This window comes from Epinephelus lanceolatus, chromosome 20, assembly GCF_041903045.1.
Source record: "Epinephelus lanceolatus isolate andai-2023 chromosome 20, ASM4190304v1, whole genome shotgun sequence".
NCBI lineage: Eukaryota > Metazoa > Chordata > Actinopteri > Perciformes > Serranidae > Epinephelus > Epinephelus lanceolatus.
The window spans coordinates 18,024,503-18,049,502 of record NC_135753.1 but is presented as its reverse complement, the minus strand read 5'-3'; the positions used below and the strand labels follow the sequence as shown (position 1 = coordinate 18,049,502).

Below are 25,000 nucleotides of genomic sequence, written 5' to 3'. Positions count from 1 at the left end.
TCCCGCCTTAAATGGACCATAAAGGGGCTTCTGATTCCACCTTCTGCAACTATGATGTTAGTAAATTGGATTTTAGTTTGTTGGTCAAATGACACAAGCAATTTGAAGATGTAATCTTTGGCCACTAAAATGGACATTGTATAGACAAAAAAAAAATACTGATTCAAGACAATAATGGGCAGATGGTGAAAATATATTAGAAAAATGTCCCTAAAATGATCACAAATTATAACTGTCATTAATTATGGTAAATTGATGGTTAATTAAACTTTAGTCAATATTTATTGTACTATAAACAAACAATTGTGTTTAGTAATTATATTATCGTAGTTATGATATAAGTTCTATTATTTTAACAGTTTATTTTTGCACACATTACAACATTTTATATACTGTATTAATTATTTGTCAGAGGTGGGACCAAGTCATTATTTTGAAAGTCACAATTCAAGTCCCAAGTCCTAAACTTTGAATTTTGAGTCCTAAACAAGTCATAATGGGCTCTTTAACAAATGTAATGCCAATATTAAATACCTGAAAAGCATGAATGTTTTTTTTAAAATTGACTATTTTTTGTTGGTAAGCTAAGCATTAGCTCACTATGTCATTATTTTCCGCAACCTTCTGTCCTTTGTGTAACTTCAGATGTCAAAGGAATTTGGAAGCTGTTGCATCTTTGTTTGTAATTTTTGACCTGCAGTGCATACTGCAATTCTGTTTTGTCTTGTTTTTTATACCACTGTGCAGTTTTTACCAAGTATTTCCAAGTCAAAAGGCTCAGGTCCAAGTGGTGTCATGAGTCATTGGTGTTAAAGTCCAAGTTGAGTTGCAAGTCTTTTCTGACATTGTAGAGTCTAAAGTAAAGAGTTCTAAAATTTGGGACTTGAGTCTGACTTGGGTCTGGCATTTATTAATTGATAATAGTTTGTAAACCATTGTAATCATTATTGATGGTTATGATAAAGCTGCAACTGATGATTATAAGACCTTGTTAAATGGTTAGTAAATACTGTGTAGTGCATCTATAGACATTATTTGGGTGGCCATTATGAAGTTGTAACATTTATAAATGCACTATAATGTATTTATTAACCATTTAACAAGGTATTATAAGTTGCAACTCTATAGATTGTCAAAGTAATGTTTATAGACAGTTTACAAGCCAGTTACTGAGCAGAAATGAATACTTAATATAGTATATAAAATGTTAGAATGTGCACAACAATAAACTGTTAAAATACCATAAATTAAAGCATTACTTATAATTAGTAAACAATATTTATTGTTGTTGTTTGTTAACAGTAAAACTAAAGTTACTGTTATAACATGGTAATGATTAATTTACCTTTTATTAACAGTGGTTATAATGCGGTGTTACCCAACTACAAAGACTCAAGGGAGCTTTATTGTCAACCCATCCATGTATGAGTACATAGTAGGGATGAAATAGCAAAAAAAAGTAGAAATTCATTTTAGTCAGTGACTTGCCTTGTCTCAAGCAATCTTATCTCTTTTCACATACGTTTTCCCTTTTTACTTAACTTAAAGCTAAATGTACTGTGAGCTGAGTGAGTATGGCTCATCTATAGTGGATATCAGTGACCTGATTGTCCTTATCTGTGTTTTATTGAGTGGCAGGCGAGAGCAGAAAATGGCACTTTGACCACTAGATTTCAGTCATTTCTTCCCTCGGCCAGAATAGCTGTCACTATCTTCCTCTATAACCTCTCTGTCTGCCTGAAACTCGCTCCTTGACTGGCTCTCAATCGATAAGGCATGAGTGAAATGGAGAGGGGAAGCCATGTCATATTTAAGTGGAGCCATACCTCTTATGGGAATTTTAAAAGGTGAGGTGGAAAGGGTTGGAGCAGATTTATACGTATGTTGGCACGATGCTGAGAGTGTGAGGATACAGATGATACTGTCGTTGGTGGACAGTTTGTAATTGGCAGTTTATAGCTTGCTGGCTTATTAGCTCAGTAATGTAAAGTAAGCTGTTGTAAATTGGACCGTAACTACTGTAATGATTATTTTCATTATCGATTAATCTGATGGTTGTTTTCCCAACTGACCTATTACTCTGTAAACAATAGTCAAACAATGTGAAAAAATGGCAGTTTCTTTAAGGTTCAGTCTGCCATTCTGTATAAGAAAGTTAATTGTTGAGTTGTATTCCCAGGTCATCAAGTACAGATTATCTTATTCTGGTCGTTGGACCAAAGCACTGTATTTGAGGACCTGGAAATTGGACTTAACAACCTACTATCATTCTCCAGAAGTATATGCTGCACATTTATAGCTCTGTCCAGCTCCTTCAAGTCAGTTGTTTTTGTCTGACCAATAAGATAAAATGTTTGGCATGTTGCTTAAAAGCTGCTGAAACAAATAATTAGTTATCAAAATCGTTGCTGATAAATACTTTGATTGATTCTTGAATTATTCGCCTAACTGTTCCAGCTCTATTAGCTTCTTTTCATTTGATGTCATACATTGGATTGTAGTCCATAAGGAGGGCAAGCAACTGGAGGCAAAGACTATGATTTTCACTGTACACAGTTGTTCCAATCAATCAAATTGGGGGAAAAAAAACAAAGGCCACTATAAGTCCCGAAAATAGTAGCATGTGTTCAGTCTGGAGAAAGACAGTCAACTAATATCAAACACAGAAGTTAAAGCATTGTGTTAAACATGCATTGAGTTGGACGCAGTTACAATGTGTTGTGACAACTCTGTGTTTTCAGCAATGACCCAGATTTTTAACAGCATTGCACCAGACCTCTGGGAACAGTTGACCTAGTAGGAGGAAAATAGTCATTAAAGTTAACTAACATTCCCTAGTCGCGTTAGCCTGACAGCAGTGCATCTGTGTTCAGAGTTGAAATATGAAAGTCAAACTCAAGTACATTTACTCATCCGGCCAAAAACAAGGCTGCAGTTGTTTCAGTCATGGACCCAACTGCACACTTAATAATCCACTAGACTCTTATATGCTTTCATCAGCTTGCCGTGTAACATCAGGAGGTCTGAAGGACAAGGTAATTTGTAACTATGATGGTTTCTACCCCGGGCGAATCGGTCAAGTAGTGGGGAAAAATCACTTTTCTTTGTTCTGTGTAGATCACATCTAACACGAGTTTCGGTTTTCTGATGAAACCTGCTGCCTGCAGGTTCATCCAGCCCTCTTATTTAATCACTTTCCTCTATATTCAGTTCACACTGTATATGTATCTATCAGCTCCTGCCCTCTATCTGAATTTTGCATGTCATCATGGTCACCTGACTGCAAACAAGCTGAAGTCATAACTGAAAGTAAACATTGTCAGAACTATGAAAGTAACCTCAGCTGTAAAAAAAACTTTTCCTTTGTAGGTCCTCCACTCAGAAATATGTTTGCTTATTGGATGTTTGACCTTCACTGTGCAGTGTGATGTATGAGCAGAGTTTGACACTAGAAGGCTGTTTTCACGTTCATCTGCTGACAGGGGGATAGTTTCTCTGTGCTCACCTTAAAAATGGAAGTTTACAGTTACAGAATTGTGATCTGGAAACTTAAAACCACCAGTGCACATGTATTGAGCATGAACCTCACAGTGAAGTATGAGACATCTATTGCCTGACAGTTAAACTTTTGAAATTGAAAATATTGCTGCTATAATGCTGCATACCATTTACCTGGGAAGTCGGAGCTGGGAATGATGTCACATTGAAGTTGATTGTGTTCCAGTGCAACAAGTGTGAATAAGTGCTAATAAACAGTATGTTACTACAGGCTAGTCAGGACCACTTTAGTCAAAGAAAACTATTTCTATTTGCAGTATTATATTTGGCAGTATGGCTCTGTTCTGGGACCTCTCTGCCCTTCTATCTGCTTGTGTAGAAAGCCTAAGGTGGAGAGAGCACACCTGTCCATCCTTCCACGTGCAAACAAGGAAAGCCTGAGGCAGAGATCAGACCTCCCTGCCCTTCCATGCGCCTACATTGAAAGCCTAAGGCAGGGAGAGCAGCAGCAAGGACTCCCCGGGAACAGAGCAGCATCAGTGACAAACAGACATGTCATTGTTAAGTCAGACACAATATGGAAAGGAGGAGCTGGGGTGGAGGCGGGTTGCAAAGCAGCTTGCAGAGGAAGCAGCAACAGTAGGCAGGCCAGAGCAGTTTAAATAGGGCACCCTGAATGAGATTTGGCAATTGATTGCTTAGAAAGGAATCATGTGTTCTATCAGCTGACTCCCTTCCACCAATCAGCTGCTCCATCAGTTGGGCTGTTTGAGATCAGCTGATGTAGCTGGGATGTGAGCTGAACTTGACATTGTGTCCTGGTTGAACTAACTCTGTGCTCAGTTTATCACTACTGTTGTTGCACGGAGCAGCCATCTTGAATTTTGAGTTTGGGGTTGGTGAGGTTCCTCTTCATGGGGCGTTTGAGGTTGAAATTTACAACTGAGAATTGAGAAATTCAGATTTCCCAGTACAAATGGAGTGTTTTATACATCTGAAAGAGATCTTTAAATTTATAGGAAGCCAGTAGAAGTAAAATAAGAGATGGAATGAAACAAGTGACTGCAGAGTTTTTCAAGTGAATTGCATATAGCAGAAAAGAACAGGGTTTGTTCAACGTCACAGAAAAGACAGTGTGCAATCCAGAGAAAAAAAGATGCTCAACTTTAAAACTGGACAAGAGTACTCAGAGTAAAAAGAAGGATGGCACACCATCAAAGCAACCAGTGTCCAGAGGCCGTTATCAGAACAAAGGTGTTTAATAGAAGATCACTTATTCACAACAATACATTACCAATGTTCACAGAGAATGCAATAAACACCTCAAACTTTATTGGTGTCTATAACACAAATAACAGAAGAGGAATGGATGAATAACTGTGAGCTACAATGACAAACTTCAGCTTTATGGAGAGAATTTTGTTGGAAAAACCTCATTAGGTTCTCCATTACTCCAGTTCAAAAGGGTCATTATAACAAATCTTCCAACTGCTGGAGACACTGTAGGTTCTCTGAGGCAAATCATTATCATACATAATGGTCTTGCCCACTATTAATTCCATTCTGGCAGGAGGTTCATAAGGTTTGCAAAAAAAGTACTCCGGGTAGACATTTCATTTAAACCAGAGACCCTGTATTTGGGCAGCCTGCCATTAGAAAATGTTACCTCTCATGTTGAAAATCTATTTCAGACTCTGACTACAGAAAACCATTAACAGAAAGTGGCTAAAAGCAGAAATACCTGCAGCTGATGATTGGACTGAAATAATGTTTTATATCTTTAGGATAAAAATAACCACTTTTTCTGACTTTTATTTAAGTTATTTGAGTATCATAAGGGCACACCCAGCATTCTGGTTATAATTATTAAGTTTGGGTTTCTATTTTGCATTTCACTTTCTTGTTAAGAGTTTTTTAGGAATTTAATTTCTATTTAGTTTTCATCAACAACAATACAGCGTATACATTTCCATTTTTCCAGCTGTATATTTGTACACATTATATTCAGAAATTACTTCAACATAAAAAGAAAACAGCATATACATCCACTCCGACATGTTAGCCCTTTGGTTGGAAAAAGCAAAATTGAAATTGAAAAAAATAAAAATTTAAAAAAGGAATGTAAAATAGTAGTAATTAGGGGTGTAGCGATCCATCGATTTCGATCGATTTATCAATTCAATGATCGATGCAAAGTGAAAACATCGATCCATATCGTCATTTTAAGGATACTTTTATTTTGAAAGTCTGTGTCACAGTCAAACAGCGGCAGGCAGATGGCAAGCAGCCCAGAGGAAGACGACCAGGATCACGTTATTTACTCGGGAATTGAGCAGAGTGGAAATAATTTGGATTTCGGAAAAGATAAGGATCAACAGACAGAGCACAAACCGTGCGTCAACAATGACGTCACGGGATAAAACACGACGTAACGTTACCTGTCTGGATGAGCATCTGTCTCACTTTGCTAGCTTCTTGCTTTAGCAACATTAGCTGTTCTGTTTCAACAATGTTAGCTGAAAAAACGTGTGCAGGCTGAAATTCAACCGAGCTGTTCTGTCGGGAGATACAGAGACTTAAACCAACGGTGAGTAAGAAAAATAATAACATTATTTGTAATTTGTTAAGCTATAAGTAGAGGAAAATTTCTGCTAGCCGCTAGGCTAATTTATGCAGTGTAAACATGCTAAGCTAATAACAGGTGACTAGGAAAAAACAATTGTTGTGTCCATGAACTCTGACAGTTATTACTGAGCTGAATTTGATACCTATTTTAAATGATGTTGTTAATCCATGCTTTATGGCGGTTAGAAAGGTCTTTCTGACAGAAAGCCCTGAAGGTTAACATATCCCATGAGCTGTTAGTGGAGTGAGTTCAAAATAAACTTAACTGCACTTAAGCAGTTACAGTGACTTATTTACTTGTTGTTATCTTTTATGTCAAAAAGCAAAAAAAAAAAAAAAGAAAAAAGAATGCAATGGCAGCTTCTTTTGTCATATGGGCAGATAATATCGTCTCATCGCAGGCCCCTAAATTGCATCGCATCGAATCGTATCATGGCAGACTTTGTTATACCGGCATATATTGTATCGTTTTCCAAAGAATTTGTATAATATCGTATCCTAATGAGACCGGTAATTTACACCCCTCCTAGTAATAATAATCCACTCCACATTATGATCATACAGATGAAATAGAGGTGCAACCTTTGTTCTACAGACAGCTACATACAATGTATGTGATATATACACTGGGGTAATATAAAAGCAAAAGTTTGGCAGAGCCCTACTGGATGATAAACCCCATTGTATTAATAAAGCCATGACAGCACTCCATTGTTTAGAAAAGACGTTTTTTTTGTAATCGTAATGAGCATGTAATTTGCTGCATCTGATAGAGGTCCCAGACTTTTTAGATCCATGTATTGTATGTGGGAGGGTCCGATATCAACCATCTGATGGTTATACACTTTAAGACTGCTGTAAGTAATGTAAGAGGTATTTCTTATCCCTCACATTCAGACCTTTGGGGATAACACTAAAGACTACTTTAAGGGCATTAAATACCTTTCTCTAGTATACACATAACTTTGGACATTGCCAGAATATATGGGTGTGATCGGCAGTGCATGTTCCACAGTTTCTCCAACATGAGCTGGGGTGTGTTGGGCCCATTTCAGAAACTATTTCTGGTGTTCTGAAAGACCTAATTATCATTTCCATTTAAATTCCCCCCATGTGTTGGACCAGATGCGCCTCAGTGCATACCTCCCTCCAAGTGTCCTGTGATATGACCATGTTCATCTCTGCTTCCCATCTCTGCTTTATCTGTAGGGTGTTATGTAGATTCGTAGATGAAAATATTTTGCACACTTCACTTACTTTATTGTCTCCATTTCCCATTTGTATTACTTTTATAAAGTTTTCTATGGATGTAGGTTTTATGAGTTTACCCCACTTATTGTGTATTGTCAGAAAAGTTCTTAGCTGCAAGTATCTAAAGAAATCAGTCACTTTCTTGTTATGATTTGTGACAGAAAGACCCAGATGCAGAGTCAGGTAAGGTACAGAATTAAAGGGATTTATTATTAGGCTATGCGTGGAGGGAATGCCGTGGTTAATTGGACGGGCAAAGGGACTTGCAGAGGGAGAGCAGGCAAGCAGATGAAGAGGCCGACCGGTGGAGATGATCCTGAAGCAGAAGAGAACAGAATAAAGCAGGGCAAAAAACACTTGAGGAGAATGTGCAGAAAAACTAGATTACAAGAAGCCTGGAAGGCGTTACTACCACTGTAGCTGACTGAATGATCTGATGATGACTGGATGAATGACAGGGGGTAGATATACTGGAGCTTGATGAGATTGATGGGAGGCAGGTGTGGATCATCAGCGGTAATGGGGACCGGTAATTTTGACATGTCATAGTAGGAAAAACACAGGTGAAACTGATCGAATTAACAATGCCTCAGCTCCATTAAGCGTCCCAGTGAGATATTTCAGTGAGCCAGCATGTGAATTGCCAGAACCTCCCCTAAGTGGAATATAGCCATCATTAATGTTAATAAATTCACCTGTGCTTTTCCTACTATGACAAGTCAGTGTGTCTGCTTTGAAGCCTGGAGTGCCATGCCCACAGACACAGACATATGTAGACAGACTGGAACACATAGCGGAGGGGAAAAACACAGGGAAACACAAGGAAAACCCCAGGGTCATAGTTGTGTGTCACAGCCTCTGCTTCTGCCTCTCCCCCCTAGCCTGAAGCTTCTCCCACCTCACCCTCTCTCTTTGTCTTTGCCTCTGATTATAGGAGTGGGATCAGGTGTGCAGGTGTCGGGCAGCAGCTGCAATCCATCTTCAATCCTCTCTGCTTCAAATGGCTGGCTTCAAGTCAAGCAAATCACCAGATCGTAGGCTCTGTTTCTCATGCAAGCCCCCCCCCCCCCCCCTTTTTTTTTTTTTTTTCTTTTGGAAGAAAGTCTTTGCTTGTTAAGCTTTTTGCTAATACCTGTTATCCCCCTGTCTGGAGCCTTCCCCTGGTCCGACTCCTGCCTCTGTGTCCCACTCCTGCACTGCCTGGAAACCACTGTGGATCAGCTCAGCTGCTCTCTGGACTCCTCTGCTAGTTACACCAGCCTTGCCCATCTCATTTCCCCCCACTCGATTCCCTGCATCACACTCTGGCCTCTCAAATTAAATTAAATTTTCTCTTATCCAAATACTGACCTGGACTGACCCTGCTTAGCTGATGAGATAGGCCGCGGTCAGGGTGGTATGGCGGTAAACTACCACAACACCTCCTGCTTTGACTGTGTTTTGCAGAAGGCTTGGATAGATAAGGCTATTAAAGGGAGACTATTTTTCTATTTCTATTTTTTAAGACCCTATTTTCCAGTGTTTTTGTGTCTAAGTGACTAATGGAGACAACTTTTTTTGAAATTGGTCCAAAATTAGAATAGAGTGGCTGCTAAACAAGCTGCATTGAAATCCCCATGGATGACTGGGCACCGTTAATTTACGTCTCCTAGTGCTTGTTTTTGCAACTGACAGTAGCTGATTATTATAATGAGTATCTGTCAACGTTACAGTAAGGACCCTACAGAGCTATGAAATGTTTTTTCTTACCTTTGGCTTATGCGATCCGTTTGTCAGTGTGTGTAACCAAGTCTTGCACAAGGAGAAGTCTTGTGAAAGCTAGCTACTTTTCACATTGTCGAAGTCTGCTAAATATTTAGCCCTGACATTGAAAATCTTTACATAACATAAAGCTATGCTTTCTGTTCTCCAACACAACAAACTATTCGTGGCACTTCTCTCTCCGACTCCCACCAACGTTTCAAATTGTTTTTCTTGCAACAAGTTGTGCGCGAAAATTTCAGAATGAGACTTCTCCTTGAGCGAGACTTGGTCACAATAACAAACAGACCAGTTGAAAGGTAAAGAAGAACGTTTCATTTCTCTGTAGGGTAGGCTTTCAGTAATGTTGTGAGACCCTTATAATAACAATCTGAGCCTGTCAGTGGCAAAACAAACACTTTTATTAAACAGAAACTGACGGTGCACAATTGCCTGTAAGGATTACATTGCAGCCTGTTTATTGTTTATTGTAGATCCCCATTAGTCACTGCCTCAGTAGTGACTATTCTTCCTGGGGTCAATTAAAAATTACAGTGCAATTAAAAATTCACAAGCAAAACTTCATAAAAAACAAAACAAATTAAAAAACAAATATAATATATACATTCACACATCTACCAAAGGAAAAAGAAAACAACAACTACTATCCTAAATGACAAATAATGATAAAATAAAATATAACAGACAAAGTACATACAGAAGTAAGCAAAAATAAAATGTATATCAATAAAGTAATGATAACCTAACTGAGCACACTAAATTGATATTAAACAAAATAAGTATAAAGAAAATCAAACATACATAACTCATAACAGAATACAATTAACTGACAAAAACATTAGTCACGATCTAAAACAACCTCTTTCTGCATTACAGCTCTTCTGAGTATTTTCTTAAAACCAACTCTACTGGAAATTAAAACTAAATGTTGTGGAAGTCTGTTCCAGTATGTAATTGCCCTGTACATCACTGTTTTTTTGAGGGCATCAGTTTTAGGTTTAGGCAAGGTGAAATCAGCTTTCAAGGCTTGTCTAGTGCCATAGTTGTGACTATCACTAGCGAGCAACAGCTGAGAAAAGAGACTAGTAGGTTTACGTGATATATAGATGTTTTTCAAAAATATAATAATGCTACAAGCTAGTCTCTCACTGACTCTCATCCATGACAATTCATTGTGCATTTTTTCAATGCTGTTCCTAAAAGAGCAGTGCAGAGCTAATCTCGCAGCTCTATTTTGGGTAAACTGGATTTTATTTAGTTCTTGTTTAGATGCATTTGACCAGATTGTTGGGCAATAGTCAAGATGTGACAAGACAAGGGTTTCACTACTGTGGCTGTAGTGTAGTCTTAATACTGGACCAATTTCAAAAGTTGTTGTTCTCATTAGTCACTTAGACACAAAAACATGGAAAGTCAGGGCCCAGGTCAATACTGGTTTCCCTTTAAGCACTATGAAAATGATGAGATTGTTTGTATGGTCCTTTGTATATCTAAATAAAAGGAGAAAAAGTATTTATAGAATTTCACTCAGTGGTACAACCAAACCCAATAATGATGCAAAGTCTCAGTTAATACTAAATTTCACTACTGGATTCACAAGATGGGGACACAATTCTAATGTTGTCCTGTCCTTCCTGCTTCTCCTCTGACAGAGGCAGTCCAGAGGGTTGGTACATGTGTGCAGACAGCTCAAACGGTGGCTACGGTCAAACCACTGTCCTCCAGACACCTCCCATCTCCTCCACGGGGCCGCAGTGCACTTTGGTCTTCTGGTACCACATGAGTGGATTCACAGTGGGATCACTGCAAGTAAGAGGAGTAACAAATGCTGTGTTCAACAGGAGAATAATACTTACTGTGATGGTTTCATCAGAAAACTCATATCTGTCTATATTTGCAGGTGCTGTTAAAGTATGGAAATGTCACACATGAGGTTTGGTCTCAGACTGGTAACCAAGGCAACAAATGGAGACGAGGAGAAGTGTTTTTGGGGTTATCAAACAACGTCCAGGTCTGTAAATTATTTGGTCACTTAAAAACACTTTCTAATGTGTTATATAACCAGATTCAATGGTTCATATCTTGATAATCAATGATATTGCATCAAAGGTTTGTTTTGCTCTTGTATTGGGTGATATCAGTTTTTCACAGAGATTTTCATCACTGTCTCCTCAGTTGTTATCCTTTTTGATGGTACGGTAGTTTCTTTTACTCCTGTGAGTATCACAGGACCAAATTTTTGCTTTTATTGCCAGTATTGTCAGCAGAAAGATATTTTTTAAATTATTTTTCTGATTTACACAGACAATAAGTAACATCAACACAAGCTGTAAATATGCTACATCCATACTGATACCTTTACATTTTAAAACTGTGTTTTTAAAATGAAAACAATCTCTGTATGCACAAGCTTTTTGGCACCGTTTCAGAAATAATATCCGTCCATAATATCACACCTGAAAATGCATATCACATGACCATAATGTTCACTGCGCATGTGTGTTGCAGTTTAAACAGGAAGCAGATTATCTTCTCTGCGGTTTGTTGTTTAGTTACAGAAAATAATATCTAGAAAGAACAGCAAAGACAGAAAGAAAGACCAGATATTTTTTTACCTGTTAAGTGTTAACTGTGTGTTAAGTGTTAAGTATGAGGTGGTCGAGGCGGTGGAAATAATAGATTGGGAATCGTTACAAAGCAAATACAGCGAGAGCTTTGAGCATTTTCCATTGCTGGAGGAAGCCATGGCTATAATGTGTTGGCTTGACATGTCATGACTGATAAGACCCAATCAGAAAGTGAACATGGGTGTCTGCGTCATAGTTGTTGAAAAGTCTAAGTTTCTGCATGTCTAGATTAAAAAGCAATTACTTTTTAACTAATACAGGGTCAGAACATGGACGTATAAAGACAACTGGATACAGCACTGATGCAGGGCTCCAGTCATTCCTATAAGTTGCTCAGTGGCACATGGGGCCAAAAAGTTTGAGTTCCTGAATATAAAATTACTTCCACATCATTGGACCCATTTAAGCAGATGCACTGGAAACATCCACCAACCAAGCGGCTAACTTTCACTTTAGTCCTCTGCTGACTTGAATGGGGACAAAATGATTTAATGCGGCTCGTCTAGACTTTAAAATTATATTGGACTGCATGGATCAAAAACCAGCAGTGATGAGTCATTTTACAGGGGTTGTGAGGCTCAAAAAATGTATCCACTGATTAACCGACGTCTCTTTCACGGTGTAAATCTATGGAAAAATGGCTTTTTGGGCCCCATGACAACGTTTGACAGACCCAGAAGTTGTAATTCCACGGTTTTACCACTATGTCAGCGTCAAAGTGTCTTCAAAGCCTGGCGTTGTTCCCGGTGGTTTGGTCAGCAGCGTTTTCAAAGGTCCCAGCTTTAGAGGTTCTAAAACACCAGAGTAGTGTAAATGCTAGGTGTGAACACAGCAAAACTTGATGTGTAATAAAATGACAATATGTAAGTGTGGATGTAGGTATGTGTCCATTGCCACAGCTTTAGCGTTACATATTATGCTTATTACGATGTATGTGCTATAACAAAAGTGGTGGGTATTGTGACTTGCTTAATTATCAGGGAACCAACTGCTGCTTTTATCGGCAGAAGAATCACTAGAAATCTCAGAGTATAACACAAAGAAAGTTTCTGCTGCTTGAACAACACCTATTTATAACCTATTTTTCTGAACTAAACTGAGCAAAATATTCGAGAGTAATTACAGTTTCGGGATATACTTGAGATAAAACAGTTTGCAGTGATGAGCCCTTTTGACATGATGTATATTCCAGCGTCAGCACCACTTTACAACAGTAGACATGTGATTCAGATTATTGACATTCACTTTGAAGGACAGCCTCTTAGGTGCCTGTGCACATCAATGTAATGGGCCTAATTTCAGCCACGGCAGGCTAAATTGAACACGCAGGCTTGATGATGAATGAATTGATTGAGTCTAATTCAGACTAATCAGTCTTAACTTGTGAGAGTGACAGTAATCAGAAATGCAATCCCTTCGTGGTGTCTGCCTGCTGAGGTTGTTCCAGGTCAGTGTGACCACACAGACAGAGGTCCTGTGTCATAGCAGTAGAGCAGCCATCTCTTTGACCAAATACCACGGCCTTTGCACATTTTCACTGATGCACATTAACCTTTGTCAGACCCGACAGAGTGAGAACTGCGCTGATGGTACAATCTGCAGCTGAAAGGCCTTTTCACACAGAGCAGCAATTGTGCCCTTTTACTCTTTTCTCTGAGAGCTTCATCTACTGCCTGCAGAATAAGAAGCTATTGGCTCTTTTGATTCAATGCCTTGTCTGATGATACATATTTTTTCCTTTTACCTGTAGTGCTCTTTATCGATCTACATTGTTTGGGTTTGAGTTGCCGAGTGTTGGAGATATCGGCCGTAGAGATGTCGGCCTTCTCTCCAGTGAAATGGAACTGAATGGTACTCGGCTTTTGGTGAGTGCCAAAAAAAAAAAACATTTAAAAAAACTCAACAGCAATGTCTCTTTCCAGAAATCATGACTCAGTTACTCAGGATCATCCACAGACCTTGTTGTGAGCAGTTTCATGTAGGAACTATTATCATTCCACTGATCTTCACCTGCCAACCTTATCATGCGCAGAAGGAAGCGTGCATCTCAAGACGTGTGAGACGTAAACATTACTGGCATCCTCCTCAGTTAAGCTGTAATGATTCCTAGCTCAGTGGCGCTAAGTGAGCTAGGAGTACTTAAAGTCCTGCATTGGACTTTTCTCTTAATCCTGGTCCTGCCTGCTCCCATGGGATTTATGACCACCCGCTCCTGTAGAGTGTGTTATCCTGCAGACAGTCTGTCTATACATGCCCGCACAATAGATTGATTCTCAATACACTGAGTCTTCTACTGTCCCACAGGGAAAACACATTTTACTGTGGTATTAAGAAAGATATGCCAAAAAGATTTTGTGATATAAAATGCATATTGATGTCAAGGTCCTGGATTTCGGTGCAATAAGGGAAGATGTGATTAATAAAAAAGATTGGTATCTGTGTAAAATACTGTTTATTGCCAGTAAGAAAGCGATTACAAAGAACTGGTACAAATCTCCGAGCCTTGAAGAATGGATGGGTATAATCAAGGAGATTTTTATAATGGAAAAGATAACTTTTTCTCTGAGGTCTAGAGGAGCAATATTCCTCAGAAAATTGGAGAAATGGTCTTTATTTCAGAAGACTGTGAATGTCTGTGGACAATAAAAGGACATTTAAAACGTGAACTCGTGAATACTTAACTGGTGTGCCCCCACACAGTGTTCTCTATGGAGCTTATGTTTTGTCCGAACATTTAAAAATACTTTAATTAAAGAATTTTCAAAAAGTAAGATATGCATACCTGTCAGTAAAACGTAGCAAAATTACCTTCTAGTGCATAATTACATTCATAATTACAGTTATTCTGGTGTCTCTGGAGTTCACTGTTATTATAATTATCTGTAACAATGCTGAGAAGTTCCTCCAAATGTTCAACTTGCCTTGCTTTCTTTTGTATTTTAATGTCCTGCTTTTATCTTCTTTTTCACTTCACTTCTTGACGTCTCCATCCTTCATGGTAATTAACCTACAGGGCTCACACGTTTTTTTGACTGTCTGTGCCCACCTGCTGCAAAGATAAAACCTCCCGTTCCCGTGAGATTTATGTTGGGTCTGCAATCCCATTGCAGTCCTCTACAGCAGATACATGCTTCATTCTGAGCGGTGATATTGTTTGCTGGTGTAGTTTGGTAGAAAGAAAATAGTTCCTACATGAAACTGGTCACAACAAGGTCTGTGGATTATCTTGAGTAACCGGGTCATAACTTTGAGAAAGAAATGTAACTGTTAAGTTTTTAAAATGTATTTTTTTGGTGAGCACCACAAGCTGAGTGCCATCTAGTTCCATTATGTTGGAGACAAGGCAGACATCTCTACGGTCGATATCTCCAATCCAAAACAATCTATATTGATAAATAGCACTACAGGTAAGAGGAAAAATGTTTTCTTGATTTTGCGGTGAACTGTCCCTTTAACTATCAACCCTGGAGTATAAAAATGTGATTATCTTCATATGACAGACAGGTGTTGGAGTTGATTCTAGGTTTGTTGTCCTTTGTCAGGTGGTGTTTAGGGCGAAGCGAGGGATCAGCTACATGGGCGATGTGGTGATCGATGATGTCAGCTTCGTGGACTGCTCCCCTCCTCTTCCCTCAGACCAGCCATGCACACCTGAGCAGTACGCCTGCGCCAGTGGCCACTGCATCCCTCAGGACAACCTGTGTGACTTCATCAACCACTGTGGGGACAACTCTGACGAGGACCCCTACATCTGCAGTGAGGCCTCCTCTAATGTCTGATTGATGACTCCCTGTGAAAAATTAATTCTCATGTAACTGGACGGTCCAGATTGATTTATTCTTTTATTGCTACCTTTCAGAAGGCTTTAGTGGGCGCTGCAGTTTTGAGTTTGACCTCTGTTCCTGGCGTCAGTGCCGTCAGGATGACTTTGATTGGCTGATAAAAGCGGGCAGCACTCCCACAGTTGGCACCGGGCCATCAAATGACCACACGCTGAGAGATCCCTCGGGGCACTACCTCTACCTGGAGACCTCCTTCCCCCAGGCAGCTGGGGACGCCGCTTGCATATCAGGACCGTTATTGAGCCACAGGAGTTCACAGTGCAAGGTGAGACAGAGCTTGAAGTTCAGACGGAAAGAGGCAGTTAGTCAAGGTTAGACTAAATATTAAAGGTTATTTCTACTTCTTCAGACAGGAAAACACGTTAGTATGATGTCATCACTTTAAATGTAACTACTAGAAAACAAGATTAATGTATTGATGATTTCTGGATAGATGCTCCCTTGAGAACAACGGTTCTGTATAGAATATATGGCTGAAAATAAACAAATACTACCTATAGTAGTAAAGGTGAAATGCAAAAAACCCTAAAAATATGAATGGATGGAATAAGTTAAAGACACACTAAAAAATGTAATAAAATATTAGCTCTCCTGTGGCTTCCCTGACATGAATGTTAAAATGTTTTCTTGCAGTTTTTTCCATTTTAAAGGGACAAAAAAAATACATTTCCATTCATCTCTGATTGAATATTTTTACTGCATGCTGAAGATACTGCATAAATTTAATTTGTATTTTATCTTCTATATTTATGTATGCTTTATTCCATGCTCTAACGATCAAAGAGGCAGCAGAAGGAGTTGTATAATCAGCTGTAAACCTCATCGATGCATCTCAGAATATTATTTTCAGTTAGGAAAAAAAACTTAACACTGACCAGCTGACCCACACAAAACATCTGCCCACCAGCATGACTACAGCTCACTAATTAAAGGTCAGCTCCGTTGACGTTGTTTTCCAGGTATTTCAAATGGAAGTGCTCACTTTGACATTCACAAAATACGGTGACATAGGTTAGAGCACTTACAGTGATAATAATAATGATAACAGCTAAAAGGGTATTTATTCTTGAATTGGGGCTCTATGGGATAGGATAATATTTTCACCATTTGACCTGACCTTTACCAAGGAACTAAAGCCATTATGTTACTGTCTTCAGAGCCACCACACTCAACTAGTAATTCTACCTTGCAGAACACTGGGAGCTTGTTTGTCTGTGTTATTGTGTGATTTTTTAAACTAACATGGCATCCAGAGCAGTACATTGCGTTGGTTGCATGCAGGTTAGGAGGTTAGAAGAATATAGCAAATTTGGAATATCGATAACACACAATTCTCAAGGAGTGGTATATTAGGTGGGCATCATCATCGTTGTCATAGTAGAATCCTACATCATGAGGATAGTTTTTAGAAAGGCTTAGGAAATTAGCATTTTGATGCTAAAGCATAATGTTTGGATTTGCATACATAAGAAACACCATTGGGAAGCTACAGAATGATATAAAACAAAAAATAATGGCCTTCAAAGGTCCAGTGTGTAGGATTTAGATATACTGACAGAAATGGAATGTAATAAGTATGTTTTCTTTTTTCAAAATAAGAATTATCTATTTTTTATGTTTTTGTTACCTTAGAATGAGCCGTTTATATTTACATAATGAGCAGGTCCTAGTCCAGGGAGCTGCCATGTTGCACAGCCATGTTTTTGTGGAAGCTCAGAACAGACAAACCAAACAGTGACTCTAGGTAGGGCCATTCACGTTTTTGAGTTGCCCACCATAGTTCTTTTTTTTTTTTTTTTTAAAGATTATTTTTCGGAGGTTTTACCTATTACATAAGTGTAAAAGGGCTACAGAGTGGAACTGAACCTGCGGCCACTGTGGCAAGAACATTGACTTTTGTATATGGGATGCCTGCTCTACCCACTAAGGCACTGGGTGCCCACTGTAGATAATTTTTAAGGTGAAACTGCTTCATTGAGTGTTTTTTTACTGGTTTAAATCACCCGGTCCATTTGTTTTGCAGAGGAAGACACCTCTGCGGATAATTCTGCACCCAGTAAAAACCTCCAGAACAAAGAATACTGAAGGAGTCCTAAGCAGTAGTTTACGCTTGGCATGTGGGAGAAATTTCAGATGGTTGCAATCTGCAATCCTCACTGCTAGATGCCACTAAATCCCTCTAAATCTTACACACTGCTTTTTTAACATTTTATATCTTGTTTGTTTAGCGTGGTTTTAGACGGTTTTATGTGCTGCACCATTAAACAAGCAATATATAACGCGTTAATGTTAATCCCCATAGTCTTTATGCTAAGCTAAGCTAATCAGCTCCTGGCTGTAGATTCATATTTAGCTAAAAGACATGAGAGCGGTATTGATCTTTTCAACTCAGTAAGACAGGAAATAAATCTGTTTCTCAAGAGGTCGAGCTATGCCTTTAAGCTTAGGAATGTGTTGCAACTTACAAATAGAGTGTATGTGCTTGTGCACTTTATAATGTGTGTGTGTGTGTGTTCTCCCAGCTGTCAGCCCGATGCTCTACTAGGAACAATGTCTTGATTGACTGCTCGGATTGCTCTGCGCATCGTGTCTGTCTTATCCCACTCCTGACCTGTCAATCAATCACGCAGTCAGCAAAAAGGCACCAATTAAACTGTAGGGAGGGCTGTGCAGGGGAGAAATGAGAGGAAGAGAAGGATGGGGCAATCTCTCGCCTGAGATGGAAGGTGTAGTTGTGCCGCTGTAGCTCATGAACACCCCTCCATTTGTAAAGAAAACCTATAAAACATATCTCTGCCTCAGCGCTGTGCGATGGAGAGATATTGTTTTCTCTCTGAGCCTTAATAAAGACAAGGAGGAGAAGGAAAAAGTGCATCGATTTGGAGACGAAGATTAAGATTTAATTACCTTTGTATGCCCATACTTTTTGTTTCTTTCCATTGTCCACCATGAGGAGTAATTCTTACTATGGAGAAACTAAAGTGAAAAAGATAATGGAAAAGAAAGCTGAGTGCCAAAGACAAGCATGTCAGTGTAGAAGTCAGTCACAATAGCAGACTTTACTGGCATTTTGACTGTATTTTTCTTCAAATATGTAGCTGTAAAATCAGTTGTTTGTATAATATTTACACACTGTTGTGATGTGGATGACAAGTAATTGAGTATAAGAGTGGGAAATGTTTGAAAAGCATCTTTCACATCTGCACGCTCTGTATGTCTGTACCTTGTTTAGACACATTTCTCATTTTCTCGTCCTTTGTCCAGATGCGTTTTTATTTCCACATGTCTGGAGACGGCATTGGGACCCTCAGCGTGTTTGGCAAAAGCGAAGGGCATCTTCATCTCTTCCTGAACTTGACGGGAGATCAGGGCAACTACTGGCAGATGAGGGAGATCCCGCTGAGCCACAGCAGGGACTTTCAGGTTATGTTTGAGGGAAAGGTGGGCCGAAGTCCAAAGGGTGACATCTGCCTGGATGACATCACTTTCTCTCCGGGGTGTCTGCTCGCCTCCTCAGCAAGAGTAGAGGGCAACACTCCTCTGCCTCCTGCAGGTACAAACTCTACTTTGTCACACTAAGCCCTTTTTTCTATGCTCCGACTGTGTTCCCCTACTGTTCCATCTCCTACCTGACAATCCCAAAACAATGTGAAGAACAGCGACCAGAAAAGTTATTTCCAGAGAAAAACCTCTTCAATATTATTATACTACCTGTAATGAGATGACAAAACACCAGAAAAACTGATGTATTGGTCAACAGTCCTGTAGCGAATGTGTGGTTAGGTTTAGGTACAAAAACCACTTATTTATGATTAAGAAAAGCCCAGTTCAGACCAAAGATTAGAGACAAAACTGTTTCAGAACGTTGCAGAGGAAAGTTGCAGCAGTGTGAACTGGCTGCTCTGAGCTCGACTCAAGCCGGCTGATGGTGTCACCTGCAACTCAACTGGTCAAATTGCTGGTGGCTGGTTTTAGAACGTAAAGCACATCACCTGTTTCAACAGCCAATTGGCTTGTAGTGAAGTCCGCTGGTCAAGTCAAAATGACAACAGATGCCGTGTTCGCTTGCTCTGGGTGCTCCGTCCCTGCCGAGCCCTCTGTTTTCGTCCTCACCTGTGCAGGTGTTGGACAGTAGGTCGCTGCTGCTGCTCGCTGTATGTGCTTATGCCCCCCCTCCCAGCAAACACACACACACACACACACACATTCTCATTGACTGATTAATTGCTGCTGGTTTTTATTATTTTGGTGTATTTATTATGAATACAGTCCATCTGATGCTCATTTCGTTTCTGTTTTTCATCACTACTACAAATGCAACTGTAGCCAGTATCTCACTATCACTATCCTCATTCATATTTTAATAAGCTATAAATTATATTCAGCCACAAAATGAGCCTGACAAGTCAAAGTCAGAACTGAAGTACAGAGAGCTATTGCATAGAGATGATACACCATCTCATCTAGTTGCACTGGTGTGAACCGGGAGGTTTTTAGAACGCTGCAGAACTACTGATGCAGAATGATCAGTAGTTGCCTGTTGCAACTTGTGTCATCACAGATCTTTGGTCTGAACTGGGCTTTAACCTAAAACATCTCATGTTTGGTGGTTTAAAAGTTGCTGGAAAGGCAGGGGTGGGTTGGTGAAAGACACTAGGGTTCTGTGGCTCAAACACTGTCAAGAAATGATATGTAGAAATGCAGCTAAGAAGCGCCACAAAGGGTCGGTCAAAACACCCTGGATCAGCACCCTGCAGCTGGGAAACGCAGCAAAGGGTTGGTAAAAACCCCCTGGATCAGTGGCTCAAACTCCGCTGGGAAACTGAAACTAACTGCATGGAGTGTGTATTTTCAGAGAAATGGGACTGCGGAGCAATGGGTGATTGTTTTTGGGATGCACGCTGTGGGAGAAATAGGCTTTGGGTCCATTGTAACATTTTTCGGACTAATGAGACGTTGGAATTTTGGGCCGTTGGAACAATGGCATGGCACCGTAAAAAATCAGGTTGTTAGCATTACAATTGTGACTTTAACATTTAGTTTAAAGCATCAACATCTCCCAGAGCCCCTAACATGGCTTTAGATCTCCATCATGTTTTCCTTACGTGTTCTGTTGGGAGGAATTTTTTCCTTATCTTGATAAAGTTGTATCAGAAACTGTTTTTGATTTTGGCCGGCCTGTAAAACCTAATGAGACACTGTAGTATGTGTGCACTGTTGAGAGATAACAATGTTGGCCTTTGACAGCTTCAACACAGTATAAAATCAGTACAAAATTTCATAGTAAGTTCAGTAGACAAAGACGATGGTTCAACAAGGCACTGAAGAATTACAGTAAACAGCCTGGTCCTTTTGTACTGGAGCAATAATAAAAAGCCAATATATTTCTGCCAAGGACCGGTGCCCCTGTGAAGGCCAGTATTTAGCTGGAACATATTGGTTTTTATTATTGTTCCTGAAGGAACTAGACAGTCAATTACAGCTTTTTAATTCCATTGTGACAAAGAGAGTGCTGGGATGGCAGTCTTCTTCTTGCTTTTAGCGACTGTAATCCTTTAGGGCTGTTTTCCTTTGTGAGTGTTTGAAATTGTTCAGAAATGACTTACAGTGTGAGGAGAACATGGCCGTGGAGCCCCAAGTGGCATATTAGGATATTTTTCTGATGCAGGAAAGTTATTACATTACTCAAATGTAGATTATTGCCGATTTGATGACTTTCACTGTAATAGTGTGCTCATATGAGCAATAAGAGAATTATTGACTGCTGCAATATAAGAATCTTCATTTAGAGGGAGAAAATTGTTGATGCAATATTTATAAAGGAAAGAAAATTAAATTCTGCTTGTCTATAGGGCATGGGCAAAAGTCAAACACCATCACTGTCTGTATCTCAGACTTGGGAGGCTATTCATGTTTTAGAAGTTTGTCTGCATCCCTTACTCCTTCTTTACGAGAGAACCCTTTAAGAGACGAGAGAAAACAACAAGAGCTGATTTATTGCCATTGTTACTCTGGCTATAATTGGCCTATTAAATTTATTGCCTTTCTCTTGTATTGGATGTTGGGGAGATGAAGTGTGTCTGTGCTCAGAAAAGGGATGAAACCGTGAAGCTCCTGCAAGTGTCTCCTTGTCTTTTTGAGATGAGCTGGAGACAGCTTCTGTCCGGCAGGAGAAGTGTGATGTGCAGGATTCTCCTTACAGCTGTCTCTTCCTCTTACTTGTTTCACTGTCTCGCTGTCTCTCTGCATTTGTCAGTATAAGTGCTAATAGTAAATAGCTCGACCCCCACAGGGTCGGCGTAGTAATCAGCCGGTAGAGAGCTCTGAAGTAGCGCAGCCTTGCTGAGATGCTAATGATGCTTTTATTGGAATGCTGTTAGTAACATTTAGCATACCACCAACAGTTTATCATCTTTCTCTTCTGCTCTGTGAGATGTCTTCACCAATATTCTGGAGGTTCAGAGGGATGAATGATATGTCTGTCTTGAGCAACATGTCAAATTGATGTCTCCTGAGACAAGTCTCAGTATTTTGGCCATACAGATAGTTTTGGCTTGATTTGGCCAGGTTTTGAGATATCGCCATCCAGTAGTTCTACCTAAACTTAAACACAATGGAGTTATATGCAGTGTTGTTTTTGATGCTGTAAAAAATAACATTAAAAAAATTCAGCAGCAGTGTCTTTACAGAAACGTCTTGTTTGTTTTTAATAATCCACAAGCTCACTGGGAACAGTTTAAATTGGTCCACTATGTCCACTGAAAGTGTTTTGTTGTTGCCACCGACAGGCTCACATTGTCATTATAAGTGCCTGACAACATTATGGAAATGATCCCTACAGAGGTTGACCTTTGTGATAAAGAGTACAATCCTTTTTGTTCAACCAGCGCAGCCTTGAAAACACCATCGCCAAACAGATTCAATTTAGTCATTTTATTGTTGTAAAGCACACTCTAAGTTGACAGAAACAAAATAAGACTCACAAGAACTGTCATGGTTTGTCTTTCCACTGTTCCAACAATCACCAACTCTGGTTTGGTGATCCTTAATTCACCCAGTTAAATGTGAAAATATGCTGGCTATATACAAGCTAAAACTACTGTTTGTTTAAATGGAGATTTCCATAATGTTGTCAGACACTTAGAATAACAATCTGAGCCTGTCAGTGGCATTAACAAGCACTTTTAGTGGACGTTCACTGACAGAGCAAACGTGCCCTGTATTGTGGTTGCCTGCTGCGGCCCTCTCGCTCCATACTGGACTGTCAGGCAGACAGTCGAGGCACACATTATTTTGTATGTAGTTAGATACAGTCATATCCAAGTTGACTCAAAGTAGTGCAACAGCACAATCAAGCTTGTACATACATATATACACATTCTGTAAATGATTAGTGTAAGCAAAGGAGCAGGCAGTATCTGTCACAAGGAATCCAGTGTGTAGAATTACTGGGTTGAGAAATGCCAGAAAGAAAAAAATACAGCCAGGGAAAAAGGGCAGAGGAAGTTTTTCTTCTTTTTAAAACATGACAGGATCATTTTCAGAGCAAGTAATAGCAGAGCAAATAAAGCGGGATGGAAATAGAATGGGATGTTGGTCCGTGTGAGAGCAGAGGGATATATTTCTTGAAGGTTACGACAGGGAGAAACACCGCTGCCCTGACAGTGAAGTGAAGTTCATCCCACCATTAAGAGAGCCGGGCGGGAGAGGACTCGGCTCTCACTGCCTCCTCAGCTGCTGCAGGCTGCAGAGAACATACAGTAATACTGATGAGACCAAAGACAGCAGGAACTGTAATTATAGACTGAAGCGCCTCAGGGGCCTTTTCATCCACTGCCTCATTCTATAATACTATCACATTATATGATGTAGTGGTGAGACACTACGTGCACCCGTATCATGTGTTTTTATCTGGCAGGGAGTTCAAGCTTGGCTTTAAAGAGGCATTATAGAAAATCTGCAAAGAATTTTAACATAAAGCAGCATAGCATGTTCAGAGATGACGCTGTAGGTGTGCATGGAAAAAGAAAAGAATATCTGCCACACTTTTGACAACACATGAGCAAATCACAAACAAGAATCCCAATTTATCTTCTTGCCATTCTCTACTTGAGCACTGTTGCACTTCCTGTGCAGCAGGAATCTTTACATGATAAATAAGGAAAGTGATGAAAGATGTATTACAATCAATAAAGAGAAATTGAATGATGTCCCCTGTGCTTATTAAGATCATTAATTAAGGCTTCAATGGCAATTACAAACAAAACAGGAAACTCTCCTCTTCCTTCTGCATGTGGCTCTGGTTGAAAAAAGCCTGAAGGAGCATTTACTGTACATAACAGTCGTCTACGCTCAGTGACCACTTTATTAGGTAGATCAGTACACAGTCCAGTACTAAAGCATTGCCATAAAATCTGTCTTCATGAAGCTTGTAATGTGCTAACTGCTAACAACTGTTAGCAACACAACTTTTTGGCTGACACTAGATATCAAACAAAAGCCAGATGCTGTATCATATTAAGTTGCTGTGAGCTATAAATTTACTAGAGCTGCCCTCAACTAAGAATTAGTCAACTAGTCACCTGCATGTTTACGATATTAATTTAATAATTAAATTATATATTTTGGGTGGGGCAACACAATGGTTTGAGTTGAAGGTATGAGAAAGAATAGTATCAGTAACATTGTTAACACTGTGCTACATTACAGAGAAATCCAAAACTGTACTAATGAACCTTCATTAATATAGGCCTATATTTTATCTACAAGTGCACATCACACACTGAGCGAGCCGCCTGTTAATGACGCTGTCGGCAAAGCAGTAATGATTGTGCTAAGTGGCTAATGGGCATGTAGCTACTTCCATGTTTCAGATGACACGTCATGTTCGTAGTCGACCAATGAAGATGAGTTTACATATCACCTTGGGTTCGTCCTTCACCTTCTCAAAATGATCCCACACTTTGGATTTCCTGCCCGACATGTTATTAACTAGCCTGTGGAATAACCGCAGGTACCAGCCCTGGAAATTATTAGCTGTACAACTGCAGCAGGTTGCGTCTGAGGTTGCTTAGGAACCTTAACCAGCATCATATAGCCTATTTGCCTGAAATCCTGAGTGCTTCTTCCAGGCGCTGTTTATAAGTATGTAGACCTATTGTCCATGTGACAGATGTAAAGCTCTGGGTAGCCCTGCACTAACATGATCTACTTTTCTGTATTTATCAGACTGAATATTTACAGAAGAAGGGAAAGATATCTGTCGGCTGTGGTTGGTTTGTAACATGACTCCTGTTTGACTGCTGAGCGTGGCCTCTTCCTGTGTCTGTCCTTTCAAATTAAATTCCCACATGGTCCAGTCATTTCTTTTGTGACTAAGCAACCAATGAAATCTTG

The 25,000-nt window shown here is 39.6% G+C and overlaps 1 protein-coding gene and 1 long non-coding RNA gene across 3 annotated transcripts in view; one reads left to right on the top strand and one right to left on the bottom strand.

Moving 5' to 3' along the window:
- The window catches only part of malrd1 (MAM and LDL receptor class A domain containing 1), a 99,671-nt gene that overhangs the window by 30,017 nt on the left and 44,654 nt on the right, over positions 1–25,000 (top strand). The window contains exons 14-18 of one of the 2 annotated variants that reach the window (XM_033639494.2): positions 10,788–10,944; positions 11,036–11,146; positions 15,305–15,518; positions 15,625–15,869; positions 18,869–19,157. In XM_033639494.2, coding sequence (XP_033495385.2) covers positions 10,788–10,944; positions 11,036–11,146; positions 15,305–15,518; positions 15,625–15,869; positions 18,869–19,157 — 1,016 coding nt within the window. Of the gene's footprint in view, positions 1–10,787; positions 10,945–11,035; positions 11,147–15,304; positions 15,519–15,621; positions 15,870–18,868; positions 19,158–25,000 lie in introns of both variants that reach the window. The other variant, XM_033639493.2, reaches the window with a different exon arrangement.
- LOC117265104 (uncharacterized) lies at positions 6,441–10,774 on the bottom strand. The gene is made up of 2 exons (XR_013488230.1): positions 7,787–10,774; positions 6,441–7,690 (listed from the first exon to the last, which is right to left on the bottom strand). It is a non-coding gene; the product is annotated as an uncharacterized LOC117265104 (long non-coding RNA).